The sequence below is a fragment of the Abramis brama genome (assembly GCF_963993115.1).
Source record: "Abramis brama genome assembly, chromosome: 14".
NCBI classification, from domain to species: domain Eukaryota; kingdom Metazoa; phylum Chordata; class Actinopteri; order Cypriniformes; family Leuciscidae; genus Abramis; species Abramis brama.
Window position 1 is genome coordinate 11,594,596 of NC_139976.1, and position 18,634 is coordinate 11,613,229.

An 18,634-nucleotide genomic window follows, 5' to 3' on the forward strand; every position below is an offset into this window, starting at 1 on the left:
TACAAAAAAAAGAAATTTATTCTACATACAAAAATTGCATCTTCAGAACACTCTTCTCACCATAAGCATCACTATTTTGTGGAGCGTTATAGTACTTTTAAGTAAACATGACAAGGCCTTCAGGACAAAGTCTGTCTGTCCCAGGTGAATTTTACAGCAGTAACAGGGAAATATCTACAGTTCTGCACATTATTTATGATTTAAAGGCAATGAATATTAAAAAAAGGAAAAAGAGAGAAGTAAATAACAGGAAATTTATGTTTTTCCTTTGTTTTCTTTTCAATAAAAGCAACTGACACGACTAAGCAACGTGAAAATAGTAGTTTCTTGTTTCATTATTAATACAGTTGTCTTATGTTGTATATGACCAGCACTATGCCACATGAAAATGGTTCTTTTTCAGTAAAAATACATTTTTATGATGTAATGTTGTATATGACCAGCAGTATTCCACATGAAAAAGATTCTTTCCATATTATGTTCGAAGTTATGTGTACACAATATGCTGTAATTCAGCACAAAGATTTTTAATGCTCTCATTTGTACCAGGAAATATCATTTTGAAATTGCTACTGGATATCAAATATTAAATATTACATAAATATAGCATTGGCATTTCGGGAAGTCAGTTCGAACTCAGTACTGGGGTGGAATTGGCATTATATTTGCCATGAAACGTTTCGCTACTCAAAGAAACATAATACAACGCACAAATCATAACAAAAATTACAACATAAACAAGAAGATGGATCGAGGCTTTAAGCAAAATCCCTTATCCGTCTGTGTGGCATGACCTTTCATGTGTTTTTTCATAGCTTTAAGTTCAACTGGTATGTACTGAAAACATGATACACTTGACTAAAAGTTAAAGTGAAGTCTCTTTGCCCCTTGAGACAGTCCAAATTATTGGAAAAACAAAGGAACATTAGCTATAAAGGATTTTATAAAGCTATACACGTATGATTTTCCAATGTTTTCGCACTTAATCGAAATACACTGCCTGATGGAGTCTTTAATTGGGTTTTAAGTGGGTGAGTTTTACTTAAAGACTCTAGCTGGTGGTTCTGCATCCAGGAAGAAGCTGCGCCACTGGAAGATTCTCGTGCAGATACGTCATGGTGCCCTGCTCAGAGAAGTCTGCAGCTGTGTGGCCTTCGCCCCGTAAGACCCACTTGGTAGTGAGAAGCCCTTCCAACCCCACAGGCCCACGGGCATGAATACGGGCCGTGCTGATGCCAACCTCCGCACCTACAAAGAACCACAGGGTAATTATTAGGCAATTAAAAGGGAAATATTTAAATTAAGTGTTTGGGGGGAAAAAGAAAAAGAGACCTACCGAGACCAAAACGATATCCATCAGCAAACCGTGAGCTGGCATTCCAGAAGACACAGGCACTATCCAATTGCTGAAGGAACTGCTCTGCTGTTTCCTCTACACAGAGCATATGAAAATTAAAGATAAATAATTGATTAAATATTTTTTTTTAATTAGATGTCAATGCATGTATGGAAGCAGCAACAATCTTTCCACTAGATGGCACTACAGCACTGCTTTTTTGTTCACAACACATCAATTTCTTGATAATTTCTTAACACTAGAAGTGCCATATCTGGAATAACTTCCAAATAAAATCCTGCTGGTACCTGACTTTTCCTAAAAGTGTCTGTATTTTCATTTAAAATGTTTTTCATATAAATTACACATAAGGCAAAAAAACAAATGAACATATTTACCTATTTCGGCCATAGACGGTCAGATTGACCACATTGAATTTCGCGGTATTATTATACATATACCAATATACACAACAATAAAATGTGGTAAAAAATTCACAAAACATATTCCACAACAAATCATTTAAATGTAATGATATTCAGAACAGGACAAGAATGAAAAAATAACTATAAACAAGCCAAAATGAAATAGGCTAATTTAAAGCGAAAGTGAAAGTAAGCGGCGTTGGGTTCACGTAACTCTCTAATTAGAATCAAAATGTTTCAACATTTGCGATGTATTTGGATGGTAAACTATTCTTTATTATAGGCTTTGTACTTCACTCACGTTCCAATATCAACGGAAAAAATCATCCTCTTCACACGCGGAAAATGGTACGAATTGTACTACTGATATAAACAGAGCAGTGGAATTTTTATATGTTAGGTTGACTATTTTATTATTATATTTTATTATGGCTATAATGAACAGGCTGCGATGTCAAGATTGCAATGCTGGAATATGGTGTGTGTTTGTGTGTGTGTGTGTGTGTGTGTGTGTAAGGCGCGGGCGCGATCGAACAGTGGAAACATGAAAACACAGGCTACTCCGTCATTTTGTTCAGGACATCTACGGATATTATTATTTATAAATGTATAATTAAACTTGTTTAAATGTACAGTTTGGTGTTGTTTTGTTTTTAAAAGATATCCTAATACAATAAATGCATTAATCTCTCAATTGGGTATTTATCATTAAAGATATAGAGTTTGGAATCTAGCGGTCAAAATGACCGCTTGCGGCAGTTCTAGTAGTTATGGAATTCTGGCACTTCTAGTGTTAACTTTAACATTATCACAGTGTGTAACTTTAATATTAACTCACTAAAGTGTCTAGATTTATGATACATAATTATCCACCACTAAAGGCCAGGTATATAAGTTCAGCCTTACCATTTTCCGTGACAATAACATCAGTGTGGGAACTGCCGTATTTATGAATGTGATCAACAGCCTCCTGCATACTGTCCACCACCTCGATACAGCACTCCAGATCCCCGTATTCGGTACGCAGAGATTTCACCTCTGATGGACTGAAGGTCAGGTAGGATGCAAACTTGGGGCCAGCGTGGATCTTCACCTTCAGGGGTCAAATCATCAATAATTTTAAGAAAATGTAGCAATAAACGTAGACTCTCATTTTGTAGTATGCAGAAAAATAAAAAAGCCTGTTTCCACAAAAAAACAACAGTAATAGTGAGATGTACACAACCATTAAAAATATATATATATACTTTTAGTCAGCAAGGAAACATTAAATTGATGTGACAGTAAATACATTTATAATGTTATAAAATAATATTTCAAATAAAAGCTGTTGGAACTTTCTATTAAAAAAATGATTAACAGAATTTACAGAATAAATCCATCAATGAGCAACAACAACAAAACAACTCACGTGACTTTGCCTCAACAGAGAATGTGATTAGATAACTGGACTAACCAGTGGATCGGTTTCATTGCACGGCATCTCAAATGTTGTTTTAGTTATTCAGAAATGCCCGAGCCAAAGTCTGTCATCAATATAATGACCTCCCTGAACTGTTTCACGATTGCATTCACAAACATCAGGCATCTGAACGCAAGATAGCATGACAGTGTTTACTGCATTTCGTCTGCACGGCCTGCACAGGTCATTTATGACGTTGGATAAAAGAGCCACAGTGGCTTTCCTGATTGCAGCAACCTTTTTTATTAAAGATATTTTGCGGAAATTTCCCAGGAAGTGATGATTTTGTTCTCTTGAACACATGGAATGGTAACAGTGCTTCGCAAACTGTTTTATGTGATATTCTAATTTTGCGTGCAAGTTAAATGAGCAACTTTGAATGGAAACATAGCCATTGACAGTCTTACATGTTCTGTTCTCAGCATGTCGATGATCTGGTCAAACACTGGTGTTCTGAGAAGATCTCGATGCACCAACAGGGTTTCCATGGCGTTACAGGCTGCAGGGTAGTCACATTTGGAGTCTCGGACTAGAAAGATGAAACATAACTAGAGTAATTTATACCATTACAAACAATGAAAAAAAAATCCCACATAGTTGTACTTTATAAACATAATCCACACTAGTAAATCCTCATTGGCAGTCTTACTGATCTTGATGGCTTTGTCAATGCTGGCCTCATGGTCCACATAAACATGGCAGATCCCCTCACTATGACCAAGAACAGGGATGCCCTTCGCTGAACGCTGAATATCTCTGACTAACTGAGAGGAGCCACGGGGAATGATCAGATCAATCATCTTCTCCAGACGGCACAGATCCTCCACCTCTTCACGCGTGCTCACCTGCCACACAACATATCATTCTTGAATGACTAATATACATATACAGTTGTTATTAAGATTATTCAACGCCCATTGCATTTTTAGTTGAATTTGGGGAAACCACTTGAAACATTTGTTGTGTTCTACTTCAATTACTTTTGCTTGATTTGTTCATTGCAAACAGCTGAAATTCTGTACAAATTTCAATGGGTTCTTTTAATTGAAAGTTAATTGGAGTTCAATAGTTTTGATTACAACTGTGTACATATACATTACCAATCAGAAGGTCAATATATTTTTTAATTATTACTAATATGCAGCAAGTATGCATTAAATTGTTCAAAAGTTACAGTAAAGACATTTATATTGTTACATACGATATCGATTTCAAATAAAGCAGTTCTTTTGAACCCTTTATTTATCAAAGAATCCTGAAAACAATGTGTCACTGTTTCCTCAAAAAAATTTAAAAGCAGCACAACAAGTTTTCAACATTATTAATAATAAATGTGACACTAAAGCCTGAAATAATACTGCTGAAAATTCAGCTTTGCCATCACAGGAAATAATTAAATTTATTATGTATTACAATAGAAAACAGTATTTTTAAATTGTAATACTTTTTCAGAATATTTGTTTTTACTTTATTTTGTATTGAATAAGTGGCAATAAGTACTTGGTGAGCGACTTCTGTAAAAAATAATAATAAACAAAATCGTACTAATGCCAAACTTTTGAACAGTAGCGCGTGTGTGTGTGTGTGTGTGTGTGTGTGTGTGTGTATGTGTGTGTGTTTGTGTAAGGTAAAAATCTACTGTGCAAAAGTGTTTCATTTACCAGCTGGATGGCGTCTTTCACTCCATGTATGGACAGGGCCTCCTGGGCGAGCTCATGCAGGATGCGATTTGTGTTGGCTGCCTCTTTGCCACCTTTCAGCAAAAGAGCATTTCCACTTGCAATGGCTAAAGCAGAAACCTGTTGAGATAAACAAAATTGAGTAATTTAGCAGGTTTATAAAAGGTGACTTACAGTACACATACTGGTTTCTCAATCTCAGTGAAGCAACCTGGAGCCTTGGCTACTGTCGGGTTTGAACCAACAACTTTTCAGTTTACAGCCTGGATTTTTAAGCACCACCCAAACATAAACATGCTCACAAACAGGAAAACCAAAACATAACATTATTTATGTATAGGCATGCATTTTGTGCGCCTGACCTGAGGGAGGCAGTCTGGCCGTGACTCAAAGATGACCAACAGTACTCCTATGGGGACTGTGATCTGCTCCAGCTCCAGGTTGTTTGCCACACGGGTCCGTCGCAGAACCCTGCCAACGCTGTCCTGAGAGGACACTGCGATCTGGCGCAGACCGATGGACAGACTGTTCAGCTTTGATGATGACAAACTGAGTCGCTTCAGCAAGGCTGGAGACAGACGACCTGTAAAATCACGGATAAAAACTGACTGATATGCAGCTCCAATTGTGGGAAATTAGCATTGCACATGGTGTAGAGAGAAGCAATCACTTCCTGTTACCTGTGCTGGCAGCATGCTCCATGTCCTTTTTGTTGGCAGATAAGATCTCGTCTTTCCTCTCGGTGAGGAGATCAGCAAATGCACAGATGATGTCACTTCTCTGTGGACAAACAGAATGATTTGACACAGGTGCTGTCTATAGATGTTAAGATGAAAATAACCCAGAATATTTTATTTTAATGCAATGATTCAATGGTTTCTGGGAAAATGGGCACACATGATTCCAGACAGTCATTTAAAATAGTGGTTTAAATTTTTAGCTAACCTGTTCTGGTTCAAGGGAAGCAAGTGTCCTGCCAGCAGAGCGAGCCATTTCTGTCTGCTGCTCAACTGTAGGGCCTGTGGATGAAGAAAAGTGGCATCTGAGGACTTTTGACAGATAAGGATAAACATATCATGTCAGATGAAAACTGATTCAGTAGAACATGAGATAACTTACCAGCTGGCTTGACCTCTGAGAAGAATGTTCCCACTTTTTTGCCCTCAACAATGTCAGTGATCACATGACCTGTGACTTTGGGGTGTGTACCATTAGCAATGACAACAGAAGTCCCACCTTGGAGGGCCCAGAGGGCAGCTTTCACCTAAAGTTTAGAGAATGCACACAGACTGTCATTTTTAGGCATTCATACTATCAAAAGCTACATTGTGTTTCTATATCAGATTCCCTTTCTGTAATAATACCTTAGCTTCCATTCCTCCAATGCCAACCCTGGACTTTGTGCCATAGGTTATGGAATGCTGGTCCCCAGGGTAAAATGTGTCCAGGAGCTTGGCATCATCTGACCCCGGTGGGCTGTCGTAAAGGCCTAAATAAGTGGCAAAAGAGGACAGAGAGTAAACAGTTGAGTTTCTTCTACTCGCCAAGGCTGCATTTATTTAATTAAAAATACAAAAAAAAGTAATATTGTGAAATATTATGACAATTTAAAATAACTGTTTTCTGTTTGAATACATTTAAAATGTAATTTATTCCTGTGATGACAAAGCTGAACTTTCAGCATTATTACTCCAGTCTTCAAACGAAGTTAGTTTTTGCCTGATTTTGTTCGAAATTACCATTGAAGTATATCAGGGCCTTAACAAGTATGGTACTGATCTAAACATTCAATCTGAAATCTCACCCTCTACATCAGAGAGAGCGATGAGAAGGTCTGCCCTCATCTCCACGGCAAGCCGCGCTGCAAGACTATCGTTATCTTTGATGCTGATAACCTGCAGAATGAAAAAGAGAAATACAGTGAAAAAATGAGTCTCAAGAGCAAATTAGAGAAAATAGCCCTTTTTTTTTTAAAACCCACAAAGCAAAACATCATCTCTATATTTCAAGCTCTGTTGAGCATTTATCACTAAACTATGACAATAAAATGGGTGTGATGAACAATGACTCTGTCTAGTCTATGAAAAGTCACGTGAAACCACATTAGAAGCCGCAGCCAGTGCATGATAGAGCAAGTGTAGATGAGCTCAGAGAGTAAGCGACAGTACTGTGAATGAAGTAATGTTAGTTTCTTTCCAGTTTCTACAGGAATGGAAAATTCCGCAGGCTGCAACAGTGCAGAAGACAAAGATCAAGCCTCTGTATTGCTCTGCTCGGACTCCCAGCATGCATCTGTAAAGCCCCCTCCCAGCATGCAGTTCCAAAAGGAAGAGGATGGGTGGCAAGGCTGCTGGGAAGACTCTATCTCCCAATTCATTTTACTCTGTACCCACATTTACCCCCTGTAGGTCGCTGTTGGGTTCTGGGGGAGGCACCACAGCATCGTTGGTGTTGATAATGGGAACGATGTTCATACGCAGCAGCTCGTGAAGGGTGCTGTTCAAGTTTCGTCTTTTCTGGTCGTCGTGAAAGTCCAGATTTGTTACCAGGATCTGAAGCAACAACAACAAAAAATCCATTAAAATATGAATAAGAGTGTATTTTGAAGTGTCATCATGCATATGTGAGTGTGTGTATGTACCTGGGCTGTACAGGTGCTGTACTGAGTGAACATTGCTTCATACAGAGCCATAAGCCCACTTTGTCCCGCAGCGGCACACGCTCTCGCCTCCAGAACCGGCAGTGCCTGACAGAGGAAACACATTCATCTTTAGCTTCTTAACTTCTTAAAGTTAAAAGGACAGTTCACTCAGATAAAACATGCTCGCTTGACGTACGAGAGAACCATGAGGTTTGTTCATTTGTTCTCACACGTCAGGCAAGTATGGTTGAAGTATGGTTTCCTTTACCATATTTGATGTGATCTATTTGTGTGCTATGATCAATGTTTATTTGTGAATAAAAGCCTAAATTAAATCCATTCATCATATATGACGTGACTGTCTCTTCAGGAGCCTTGCATTAAACCACTTGATTCATATGCATTTCTTTTACGATCTCTTTATGAACATTTTAAAGAATCTAAGTTTTGGGTGAATAGACTTACAACTAAGATTTTTCAATTTAAAAAGTTTGTGTTTAGAAGTTGAAAGAAAGTCTTCTCATTTAGAATGAAATGAGGGTGAGTAATTGAAACTGAATTTTCATTTTTGGATGAACTATTCATTTAACATAACTGTATTTTTGTTTAAAGCATTTAAAAAAAAAATGTACCAAAAAAATTAACAAATTTGTGTCCTCACCATATCTTTGAGCTGATTCTGGCCTGAATGCAGGGCTTGTCTGACGCTCTGTGAAAGAAGAATTTCGTGCCTCAACCTTTGTTTTCCAAATGCTACAGCGCCACTGGTCACGATCATCATCTCTCGACCCTGATTCTGAAGCACGGCCACCTTAAACAATAAAAATTCAGAGTCATATTGTGTCAACAATGAAATCTTGCATAATGCCTTCTTGTTAGTATAATGTGTTACATCACAGACTTATTTGCAAATCCTTTACCTGTTCTACTATTGAAGCAAGTCGGCCCAAAGCGAGGCCGCACTCGTCGCCGCGGGTTACGACGGCACTCCCCAACTTGACAACGATTCTTTTGGCCTGGCGCAGCTCACTGCGGTGGGCAAAGGACTTACCGTGTGCCCGTGCCAGTGGCACTGTAAAAAAAGGCACATTACTCCACTGACGCACAGCATGGAGTGTGAGAAATGGGAAGGAAGAGGGATCTGCATGGGAGAGAGAGCCGGGAAAGAACCCAATGAGGAGCCATGCCATGCAGGAAAGCCGTGAGTGCATAGATGGATTGTGTGTTAGTGTGCACTGATAGTATCACGGATGAATATCAGAATAATGGAGAAATGGTGAGACAAGCAGAGAAAACAGGAAGTATGAAGTGCATGTCCATAATGTAACAAATGGCATTGTATACTATGAATACCGTTGACAAATTGCTTATGTTCCTCTATTCCTGCTAAATGCATAAATGTAAACAAATGCATAAATGTAAACAAATGAACACTATGGTCCCCCTGGTATTCCAGAAAAGAAAAAAAAAATGATTTAAAGACAGTAAAAGTCATTATTGACTATATTTACTTATCAAATCATTTGAGAAGTAAATATTTAATGTCCCTTGTAATTCAAAATGAATCAATGCATGTTTTCATAATATATAATCTAAAATGTAATAACTTTCTCTGTTTCTCTTTAGCTGGAGTAATTATCATAGCCACATGAGCAAGGAAAAAAAAATGTTCATGATCAACTTCCATTGAAGTCTAATCTAATTATACATATATTTCTAATTATATATAAATATTTCATAGTTAAAAAACATTTGATTTGTTTTAATAATGTTTATAAAAAATATGAATATAAATATATTACTTTAGTGAAACATATATATAAAAGTTCTGACCAAATAGCAATAAGCTGATAATAAAATTTTGATTCTGTGAATAAATTAACAATAAAATCTCTAAAAACTAAATTCAACTGTTTCAAATGCTACAAGTGTAGAGTAATGTACAGTATGAAAAGTGGATTTTTTTTAAGTCTGAGATTAAAAAGATTAAATTTAAGAATTATTAAATATTTTAAATGAGTTTTACATGGCGGCAAAAGGTAATCTAAATGTAAAAATAAATAAAATGTTTTTGAGTAAAAACAGTGGATTTGAAATCATATCCTTTACATCAAAGAGAGCAAAGCAAAAATGTACTTGAAAGCAAATGTAGGTCTCTATGGGATTCCAGAAAATTAAACAAAGCATGAAATCAATGTTGACTATATTTGACTTATTAAATATCCCTGGTCTTATTATACAAAATTCATCATTGCTCTCATTATGTTCTCATAATCTATAATAATCATAATCTAAAATGTAATAACTTTCTCTGCTTCTCTTATGCTGATGTAAACTAAGGTTCATTAGCAGGGAAAAATAACAATAACCAATAACATTACAGTCTAACTTTCATGACCCAAAAAGTCTCGCCCTACATTAAATTCCAGCTAAACATAATTTTTAACTCTTAAATTTCACATTACAGAGGATAAATAAAAAATGCAACATTATGTCAGTGCAGTCACAAAAGTTATCTGGAATCAAAGTCAAAGCAATCAAATGAAGAGAACAGAAATCTGGGACAAGCCATTCACAAAGCTGTGAGCTTGTAAAGTACAGCGACCACCAAAGCCCCGCCGCATTCTTTATGAAAGAAAATAACATACTAAAAGGTGCCACATCAGCAAAGCCAGAAAGCACAACCAAACGCTGACAGGACAGAACTCAAAGAAGAGCACCGACCCAGTGAATGAGACCGACAGACGTGCTGTAAATTAGGAGCAAGGGTCATGAAACAACTACTTGCATCTCCATATTTTAATTACTGACTGATTTTAATAAATAAGAAACAATGAAGTATAATACTGATATGCTGGACGGTACAGTCAGTCAGTGTTGCAAACTTTTCTTTATATTACCCTACATATTTTTCTTTCTTTAAAGAGGTATGGGATTCAAGGCACATAAATAATACACAAGTACTTACTTTTGCCTTGTGAAGCAGCTCTTCTGAAGGTTTGCAGAGCATTTGGTCTCGCTAAAAGCCGAGAACATGAGAACATCTTCTGGAGATACATGATGACCAGATCTGTAAAACTAAAACATAGCCCAGATATTTATATTCCAGATATAAAAAAACCCCAAAACAATTAATCTAATCAATTCACTTAGGCTAGATCCTAGGCAAGTCCCCCCACATAAATGAATTATGTGAGATATTATGTGATCATAATTTCTTAAACTGAATGTAAATGTAAACAAAAGCTTGATCTAAAAAATGAATTCAACACCCAATTGACCTAGTAACGTTACGTTCAATTCAAATTCAAAGACAAGTGCATCATTGTGCTGAAGGAAAGTTGTCACCAGGGTTTGATGTTTTTTATTATTATATTAATACATTTAATACGTTTTGTGCATATATGCTTATACTGTATAAGATCTAAGGGCATGGTATCTACAATGATATTTAACAATATTAAAAAACAACGAGGTTCAGGAAACCGCTACAATAATCAATATAATTAATAAACACAATCAATACAGACATTAAAGAACAACACGTCTTATTTCTTTAGTAAACTTTCCTTAGAGACACGTTGGCTGATGCAAGAAGAAGGAAGAGTAACTTAAATGGCCCAGCATGACATTTCTAATGCAAAAGCGATCGTGCAATATCTTAATGTGTAAATATCATCTTACATACCTTAATCTGCAAAATAAATATTACTTATTCAATTCAAGTTCACTGCCACTGCTGCTCTCCAGTGCCACATCAACTCTCAGCAGCTGCTCTCATGGATTCGGCCATGTTGACGTTCATCCACGTTGATACGCAACGAGCGTACGTACTAAGCTTTACGCCTAAAACGTTACGATTCACAAAATAATGTTTTTACGGTCGCTTGGATACGCCGCTTACCTAACATACACAATCTTCGCAAAAAATTACTGTTTAATAATAATAATAATAATAATAATAATAATAATAATAATAAACTTCTAAAATGTCAGTAAAGGTCAGAATGCAGTACTTTTGTCGGTATCGCAACCACAATGTCAAAAGATGTTATACAGGCCATGGGTTTGAATCATAATCTCGAGCGCTAGAGGGCGGCGTGTAAACATCAGGATACACTTGTATCAGATGGGTCGTCTGCATTCCAAAGGCCGGACATGGACAATGGACCATTCTTAATGCTGATATTTTGCATAGTTTTCTTAGGTCTTTAGTAGCCTATGTTGGTGGCCCAGTCCTTCCTCTAGCACGTATACAGCCGTGCCTGAATGAATCATTAAAGGGATAGTTCGCTGAAAAATGAAAATTCTGACTCACCCTAATATATTTATTTTTTTATTTTGTTTTATTTTTTTGACTACATTTTTATTTTTGGGTAAACTATCCCTTTAAAATAGTCATAAAATAGTCATTTAAATAGGCCTGTGCTGTATTCCAGACTCCATAGGCGGTACTAAAATGGCAATTATTTCTATTGTAAAGTGATCTATAAAAAAAACTACTTAATCTAAATAGATAATTTTTTATGAATGCTAGGTATCTAAAAGAATGTTTTGTCTTACTCATAAGAAAAAGAAAAAAAAAAAACGGTTATTTATTTAATTTTGGACACTGTGGGGCATTCCTGTTGTGTATTCACCTATTAACAGCTCTGGAACTTTTGAATATTAATGTAGACTTTCATAACTATGCTCTGGTCAATGCAATTCACTTTTAATAAGTATATCTTATTTATACAATAGCAGAAAAATATTAACAGGATATAAATAAATAGCTAGTGAGATATTGAGAAAGAAAAACATGAAAAAAAAAGATAAATATCAATATTAATAAATTGGTGATCTCAGACAATATTGTAATTAAATACACCTGACTTGATTTCCATATTTCATAATTGTGAGTTTGAAACATATATGATTGGGTCATGAAAATATGCATAACAGGAATGATCCATATGGCCTCACATCATCTATGTATCATGACTCAATTTAAAGGAGCACATCATTGACAAAGACACCTTAGACAACACAATCCAGATGTTCGGACAGGTTTTATTTATTTTCCACATTCCACAGTCTCTGATCCCATGACTAAATCTGAGACAAGTCTCAGAGTGAAACACCTGGCACAACTCATATGTTTGTCATAGACCCATATCTTCTTCTATGAAAACCTGAGGGCAGTTGCATAAACTTAGCCACTATGCCTGAAGAACTAGTTTGGGGTAATCTGTCCTTCTTTTCCAATTCAAATTGTACGATCTTCCTGTCACGTTTGGTTGGGTTTTGGTTCAAGTTTGTTTTCATGTCTTTTATTTAGTAGTTTGCCCTGGCCATGTTTCATATTCCTGCCATGTGCCTCCCCTGTTCATGTGTCTTGTTCTGATTGGTTCCTTGTCTATGTGTCATGTTCTCACTGGTTCATTGTTTGATTGTGCACAGGTGTTCCTTGTTAGTCATTAGTCAAGTCAAGTCATTGTTTTGTACACATTTATGTTAAATAAAAAATATGAAACTCAAACAAAACCCAAAAGCATGTTACACAGCCTTTTTATGTAACTTGTGACTTAAAAAAAAATGATGACCAGTCTTGAAGAAAAAAAGTAGATGACTAATTTTTAAGACTAATTTATGCAACTGCACACTGATTTTAAAGGCAATAAATATCATGTTTTTATTTTTTATTTTAATTAATGCAATTTTCAGTGTAGAGGTGAATTGATGGATGAATTTTTAAAGTGGGGAATAATGGGCCATGCATGATTAGCCTAGAAAAATACAAAAGCACTGAACAGCTCCGTAATGTCTAAATAAACAGTTTAAAACCTATACCACTCACAACACACAGAAATAATCTAATTTACAATCTAATTAATTCATCACATTATGCACTCTTTTATCTATATAAATCAAATGAGAATGACATCCGTGTTGAATGTGTTCTTTAAATAGACTTCATATGTGCTGCATTATTTCAGAAGAATGTGAATGTTGGTGAAGAGTGAAGAGAATACAAGAACAAAAGTGCTGGTGTCTAGTAAGTGAGACCAAAAATAATTTACTGCGGCATAGCAACAGGAGCAACAGCAACATCTGCATTTTTTCCTCATTCTGAAAGGAATGCTAATAGAGTTTTGTTTCACTTTTCTAGATGTTCTGGAAGATGTTCCATCATCTTTTAAAATAGCTGCCATAACCCCTGTTCTTAAGAAACTTGGCGCAGACCCAAACAATTTAGATAATTACCGTCCTATCTCAAATCTTCCATTTATTTCAAAAATTCTTGAAAAAGCAGTGGCAGCACAGGTTCATGCTCATCTTAGTAATAATAACTTGTATGAGTGTTTTCAGTCAGGGTTTCGTCCTAAGCATAGCACTGAAACTGCACTAGTGAGAGTAACGAATGACCTGTTAATGGCTGCTGATGGCGGGTTGTTATCTATTATTGTTCTACTTGACTTGAGTGCAGCTTTTGACACAATTTCACACAGTATTCTCTTGCATCGACTATCTCAGGGGTTTTCAAAGTGGGGGCAGCGCAAATTTTTTCCGCGTGCATGTTCAGTGAGTGCATTCACACCGCGAGCTGGAGCAGCGCGTGAGCGTCAAGCAGGAGCGTCGCATGAGCAGCAGTGCAGCGGAGGGTTTCAACGCCGAGTCTATTTTTGTAGCGCTGCTTACGCTCAGTTAAAGTGAAAGCACACTTTTGATCAGGGACGGACTGACAATCTGTGCGTTCTGGAAAAGTCCAGAACGGCCGTCCAACTGAGGGCCGTTGGCACAAAAAAAAAGAAAAAAAAAAAGAAAAAAGTCTAATAAAGCAATATGAACAGCAAACAGCAGGGGCACTAATACGATCACTAATATGCTACGTGTAAAAAAACAACAACTGAGGAAGAAGAGTCGGCCTACTAGCCACTGACAGAAAGTTCGTTTATAAGGCTTACCTATACTGCACTTTTGAAATTGCTTACATTATATTTGAATAGTTAAGTTATAGTATATAGCAGTGGTCTCCAACGTGGTGCCTGTGAGTTGTAGCCCCAACTGGCCAATAGCGATCCACTGTAATTCGGGGCTCCAGACTGTCTTTGGTATCATTTTGCGACTTTTTTTCGTGCCAGTGCAACTAAACATTTGCACTTTTGCCTCTACAAAATGATCCAACTCTCTTTGATTATACGCTGTCATTTGCGTTGCGTATGAGAAACATCAAATGGCAAACGCTCAAAAAGCGGAACAAAACTTGTTTGATCTGAGCAGCGCAGAGCATTATCAGCTCGGCCCAAATAACAGCGATCGCGGCCAAAGCTGATCTCGATCACACAAACATTATTACACAGAGCTGCACGATCCACTGAGAAGCATTTCAATTCAGCGCAGAATTCTCTATCTCTATTACAAACACAGATGACTATGTGATTTAAGCTTGTTAAAAGCCAGATGAAACAGCGCTGATATAATATTCTCAACATATTGACGCAAAAAAAAGGCGAATCATTGTTCCAAGAACAAACCAGTTAGAAGACATTTCACTCCACAACTTATGAATTAACTGTAGTAAAACAAACTTTTTTTGGCAGAAATGTGCCTGTATATATTCATATGAAAAATGCTGTTATATTTATATAGTCATGTATAAATTAAATGTAATGCAGTAATGTTTTTGTTTAGAAGTTATGGCAGTTTATTTATTTATTTTTGCATTTATAAACTGTTTTTGATAATACATACAATAGGTTTATAGAAAATTAAAAAAAGATCAATAAATATTTTCATTATTTTTCAGGAATTGTTGATTTTTTTTTAAACGCTTATAAGTCTGAACCAGAATATCAAGATATTTTATTATTTTGCAAATGATGGTGAAAAGAAAAAAGCACGACCACCATGGTATAGGTATTTATAATAAATATTTTTGAGTATACACACACTCGCACACAAAAAGGTTGGAGACCCCTGGTATATAGTAACTATATGTTTTATAATTACAAGTTTGTGTAATTTGGGGTTTCTGTTGGCAGTGACACTTCATTATTTGTATTTTATGGCATTGCACATTTTTTGTTTTTATTTGAAGGCTGAGGCTTTATTAATAAACACAACCCCAAAATTATCATCATTGGTTCTGAGATGTTACTTGCTGTGAATATCTTGTCTGATAGGCTACAGTATGTGGAATATATCAGGGCATCCTGGCTAGTGTCTGTCGCACACGGCTAGAAGCGAATGGCTGGATGATGGGCCTATTTGGGAGAAAGTCCAGGGCTGTTTTTTAGCCCCAGTCCGTCCCTGCTTTTGATGGACAAAATAAATATGATTTCACTCAAAAAAATGCACATAATTTGCATGTATAGTGTGTTTTAACAAGGAGTAGGCTATGTCAGAAAAGAAAATGAAGACAAAAATATTTATAGAGAATGTATCCATTTAAACTTGTTTTTATTAAACAGTTTGGGTAAAAGTGGTGTTTTATTATATATATATATAGAGAAAATAAATATTTGTGTGTGCTGTAAAGTTAGAAAAAATGAAATCAGAATCGGCTTAAATCTGTATCGGCAGGTCAAACTCAATGAAAAATCGGAATCTGCCTTGAAAATTGTAATCGGTGCATCTCATCTTTCTGATTGGCTGGTATCAAACACCATTCACCTAGATGTTTTATTTATTTATTTCTACATGTGCCGTGCCGTAGTATTGTCGATGGGTTCAATACGGGGGGCCTTGGCCAGAACCTAGTGGTATTTGGGGGGCCTTGGCATGGAAAAGTTTGGGAACCCCTGGACTATCTGACATTGGTATCACTGGTATTCCTTTTGCCTGGTTCACTTCATACCTTTCAAACCGCACACAGTTTGTACAACTTAAGAAATTTCATTCACAACCTTCTCCTGTTAGCTGTGGTGTCCCCCAAGGCTCTGTCCTAGGCCCCCTATTGTTCCTAATTTACCTTCTCCCACTCGGCAATATCTTTTCAAAATTCGGTATTAAATTTCACTGTTACGCAGATGATACACAGCTTTACATTTCTACAAACCCTGATTCCATTCTCCCTCCCGCCTGTCTTACCAACTGCCTTCATGAAATAAATGTTTGGTTTTCTGCCAATTTCCTCAAACTTAATGCTAGTAAGACTGAAGTACTCCTCATTGGTACTAATTCTACTCTCTCTAAGTCATGCAGTTTTTCATTATCCATTGACGGTTCTTCCATTTCTCCCTCCCGCCAGACTAGGAACTTGGGGGTCATCTTTGACAGTACCCTATCATTTGATGCTCACATTAATAACATAACCAGGTCTTGTTATTTTCATCTCCGCAATATTGCTCGCCTCCGTCCATTTCTCACTCCGCGTAGTTCCTCTATTCTTGTTCATTCGCTTGTCACCTCCCGCATCGATTATTCTAACTCTCTATTATCTGGCTTACCACACAAATCTCTTCATAAACTCCAGCTGATTCAGAATTCTGCAGCTCGTATCATAACCCGGACTTCACCTATTCAACACATAACCCCATCACTTCAACAGCTACATTGGCTTCCTATCAACTTTCGGATTGAATTTAAAATTCTCCTCCTCACATACAAATCTCTTCATCACCTCGCTCCACCTTACCTTTCAGACCTCTTACATCCCTACACCCCTTCTCGAACTCTCCGTTCCTCTTCACTGGGTCTCCTTCATACACCTTCCGCTCGCCTAACCACCATGGGCCATAGGGCCTTTAGTCGTGTTTCTCCACGTCTTTGGAATTCTCTCCCAGTCAACATCCGTAATTCTGACTCTTTAGCTCAATTTAAAGTCAAACTTAAAACTCACTTATTTAGAACTGCTTATCTTCTATGATTACTTCGTGCACTCAAGTCCAGTATTTTTATTCTTTATTTATTTATTTTTGTTGCTGTTTTTTATTGACATTGTTATTTACTGTTATTTTCTGTTTTAATATTGTTACTGTTGCTACTTGTTGTACGGTGACCTTGAGTGGTTTGAAAGGCGCCTTAAATAAAATGCAGTATTATTATTATTATTATTATTATTATTATTATGAAACACTGCTGTTCTTCAGCATTTGTGATGAGCTCAAAATTCATTTATTAATTGAAAATCAATATAACTGATTGGGTGCATACTTATTGTCCAAGTTGTGTACCACAAATGCTCCTTTTAATGTGTAGCAGGAAACCTTTTTGAGAGAGTTTCTCCATGTGGGAAGCAGATGGTTGACATCATTACCAAACAGCCATTAGTGAGACCAGCCTGCTGGATCTGACTCACCATTTGCAAAGTTTACAAAGTTTTCAGTTTACTTTACGAAGATCGGTTAGTGCCGTTAGTACCATTGGGGGATCATTTAATAATACTTTGCCAGTTACACTTCAAACCATGGCATGAATTGATATACACAGATCTGTGCAGAAATGGTTGGATGCACTATTGACCCAATGCTAAAACCACATATTTCAAACAATCATTGATGATGTCTTGAAAATGATCAATGTGTGAGAAACTCTGTATTATTCAGGCTTTTGAGAGCCCATAACAATAGGATGTGGGGTCAGAGAATGACTGACTTTTTTTTTTCACAGATAAAGTTTATGTTGTCCGCCTCAGTAACATTGAATAGTCTTTGTATACTATATTCTGAGGATGAAAGGTGATGAGGCGCTCCTTTTCAAATGTTTCCTATGAACACATCTGCTATTTTTTCTCTAATCAGATATTTCGGTCCAATTACATTGTTCCAAAAAAATCACATGGAAACAAGATGAGGCACTTGATTACGTTGTTACCATCCAAATACAGGGGATATAAACATACACCAGGAAACAGTTTTCTGAAAGTTTAATTGAAAGAATATGCTGTTTAAGTCTGTTTCGGGGCCCCAGGAAGTCATTCAGATGATGCACTTTCTTTTGAGGAAAGTCGTATGGAGACTGAACTTCCAAAAGTAATGTATTATGCATTTGGTATCACAGAGGTCCTTTCTGTGTTCTAAGTTTAAAAGGGCAACTAGTTTCCACTTAGGGTGACCACGTTGCAATGGATTTCCACTGTTGTGGAAATGCCTCAAAGACTTTTATTGT

The 18,634-nt window shown here is 36.7% G+C and overlaps 1 protein-coding gene across 7 annotated transcripts in view; it reads right to left on the reverse strand.

Annotated features, from left to right (window-relative positions):
• aldh18a1 (aldehyde dehydrogenase 18 family, member A1) overlaps window positions 1-18,634 on the reverse strand; it is a 22,771-nt gene continuing 4,137 nt past the window's right edge. The window contains exons 1-18 of one of the 7 annotated variants that reach the window (XM_084134357.1): window positions 11,232-11,419; window positions 10,512-10,621; window positions 8,464-8,684; window positions 8,205-8,354; window positions 7,544-7,648; window positions 7,302-7,454; window positions 6,707-6,797; window positions 6,267-6,391; window positions 6,022-6,166; window positions 5,848-5,921; window positions 5,583-5,682; window positions 5,265-5,485; window positions 4,885-5,022; window positions 3,873-4,068; window positions 3,631-3,752; window positions 2,668-2,854; window positions 1,337-1,432; window positions 1-1,248 (exon numbers count right to left, since the gene is read on the reverse strand). In XM_084134357.1, coding sequence (XP_083990483.1) covers window positions 1,052-1,248; window positions 1,337-1,432; window positions 2,668-2,854; window positions 3,631-3,752; window positions 3,873-4,068; window positions 4,885-5,022; window positions 5,265-5,485; window positions 5,583-5,682; window positions 5,848-5,921; window positions 6,022-6,166; window positions 6,267-6,391; window positions 6,707-6,797; window positions 7,302-7,454; window positions 7,544-7,648; window positions 8,205-8,354; window positions 8,464-8,684; window positions 10,512-10,602 — 2,412 coding nt within the window. In that variant the 5' untranslated portion in view covers window positions 10,603-10,621; window positions 11,232-11,419 and the 3' untranslated portion in view covers window positions 1-1,051. Of the gene's footprint in view, window positions 1,249-1,336; window positions 1,433-2,667; window positions 2,855-3,630; window positions 3,753-3,872; window positions 4,069-4,884; window positions 5,023-5,264; window positions 5,486-5,582; window positions 5,683-5,847; window positions 5,922-6,021; window positions 6,167-6,266; window positions 6,392-6,706; window positions 6,798-7,295; window positions 7,455-7,543; window positions 7,649-8,204; window positions 8,355-8,463; window positions 8,685-10,511; window positions 10,622-11,231; window positions 11,420-18,634 lie in introns of those variants that run through there. The other 6 variants (XM_084134355.1, XM_084134360.1, XM_084134358.1 and 3 more) reach the window with 6 other exon arrangements.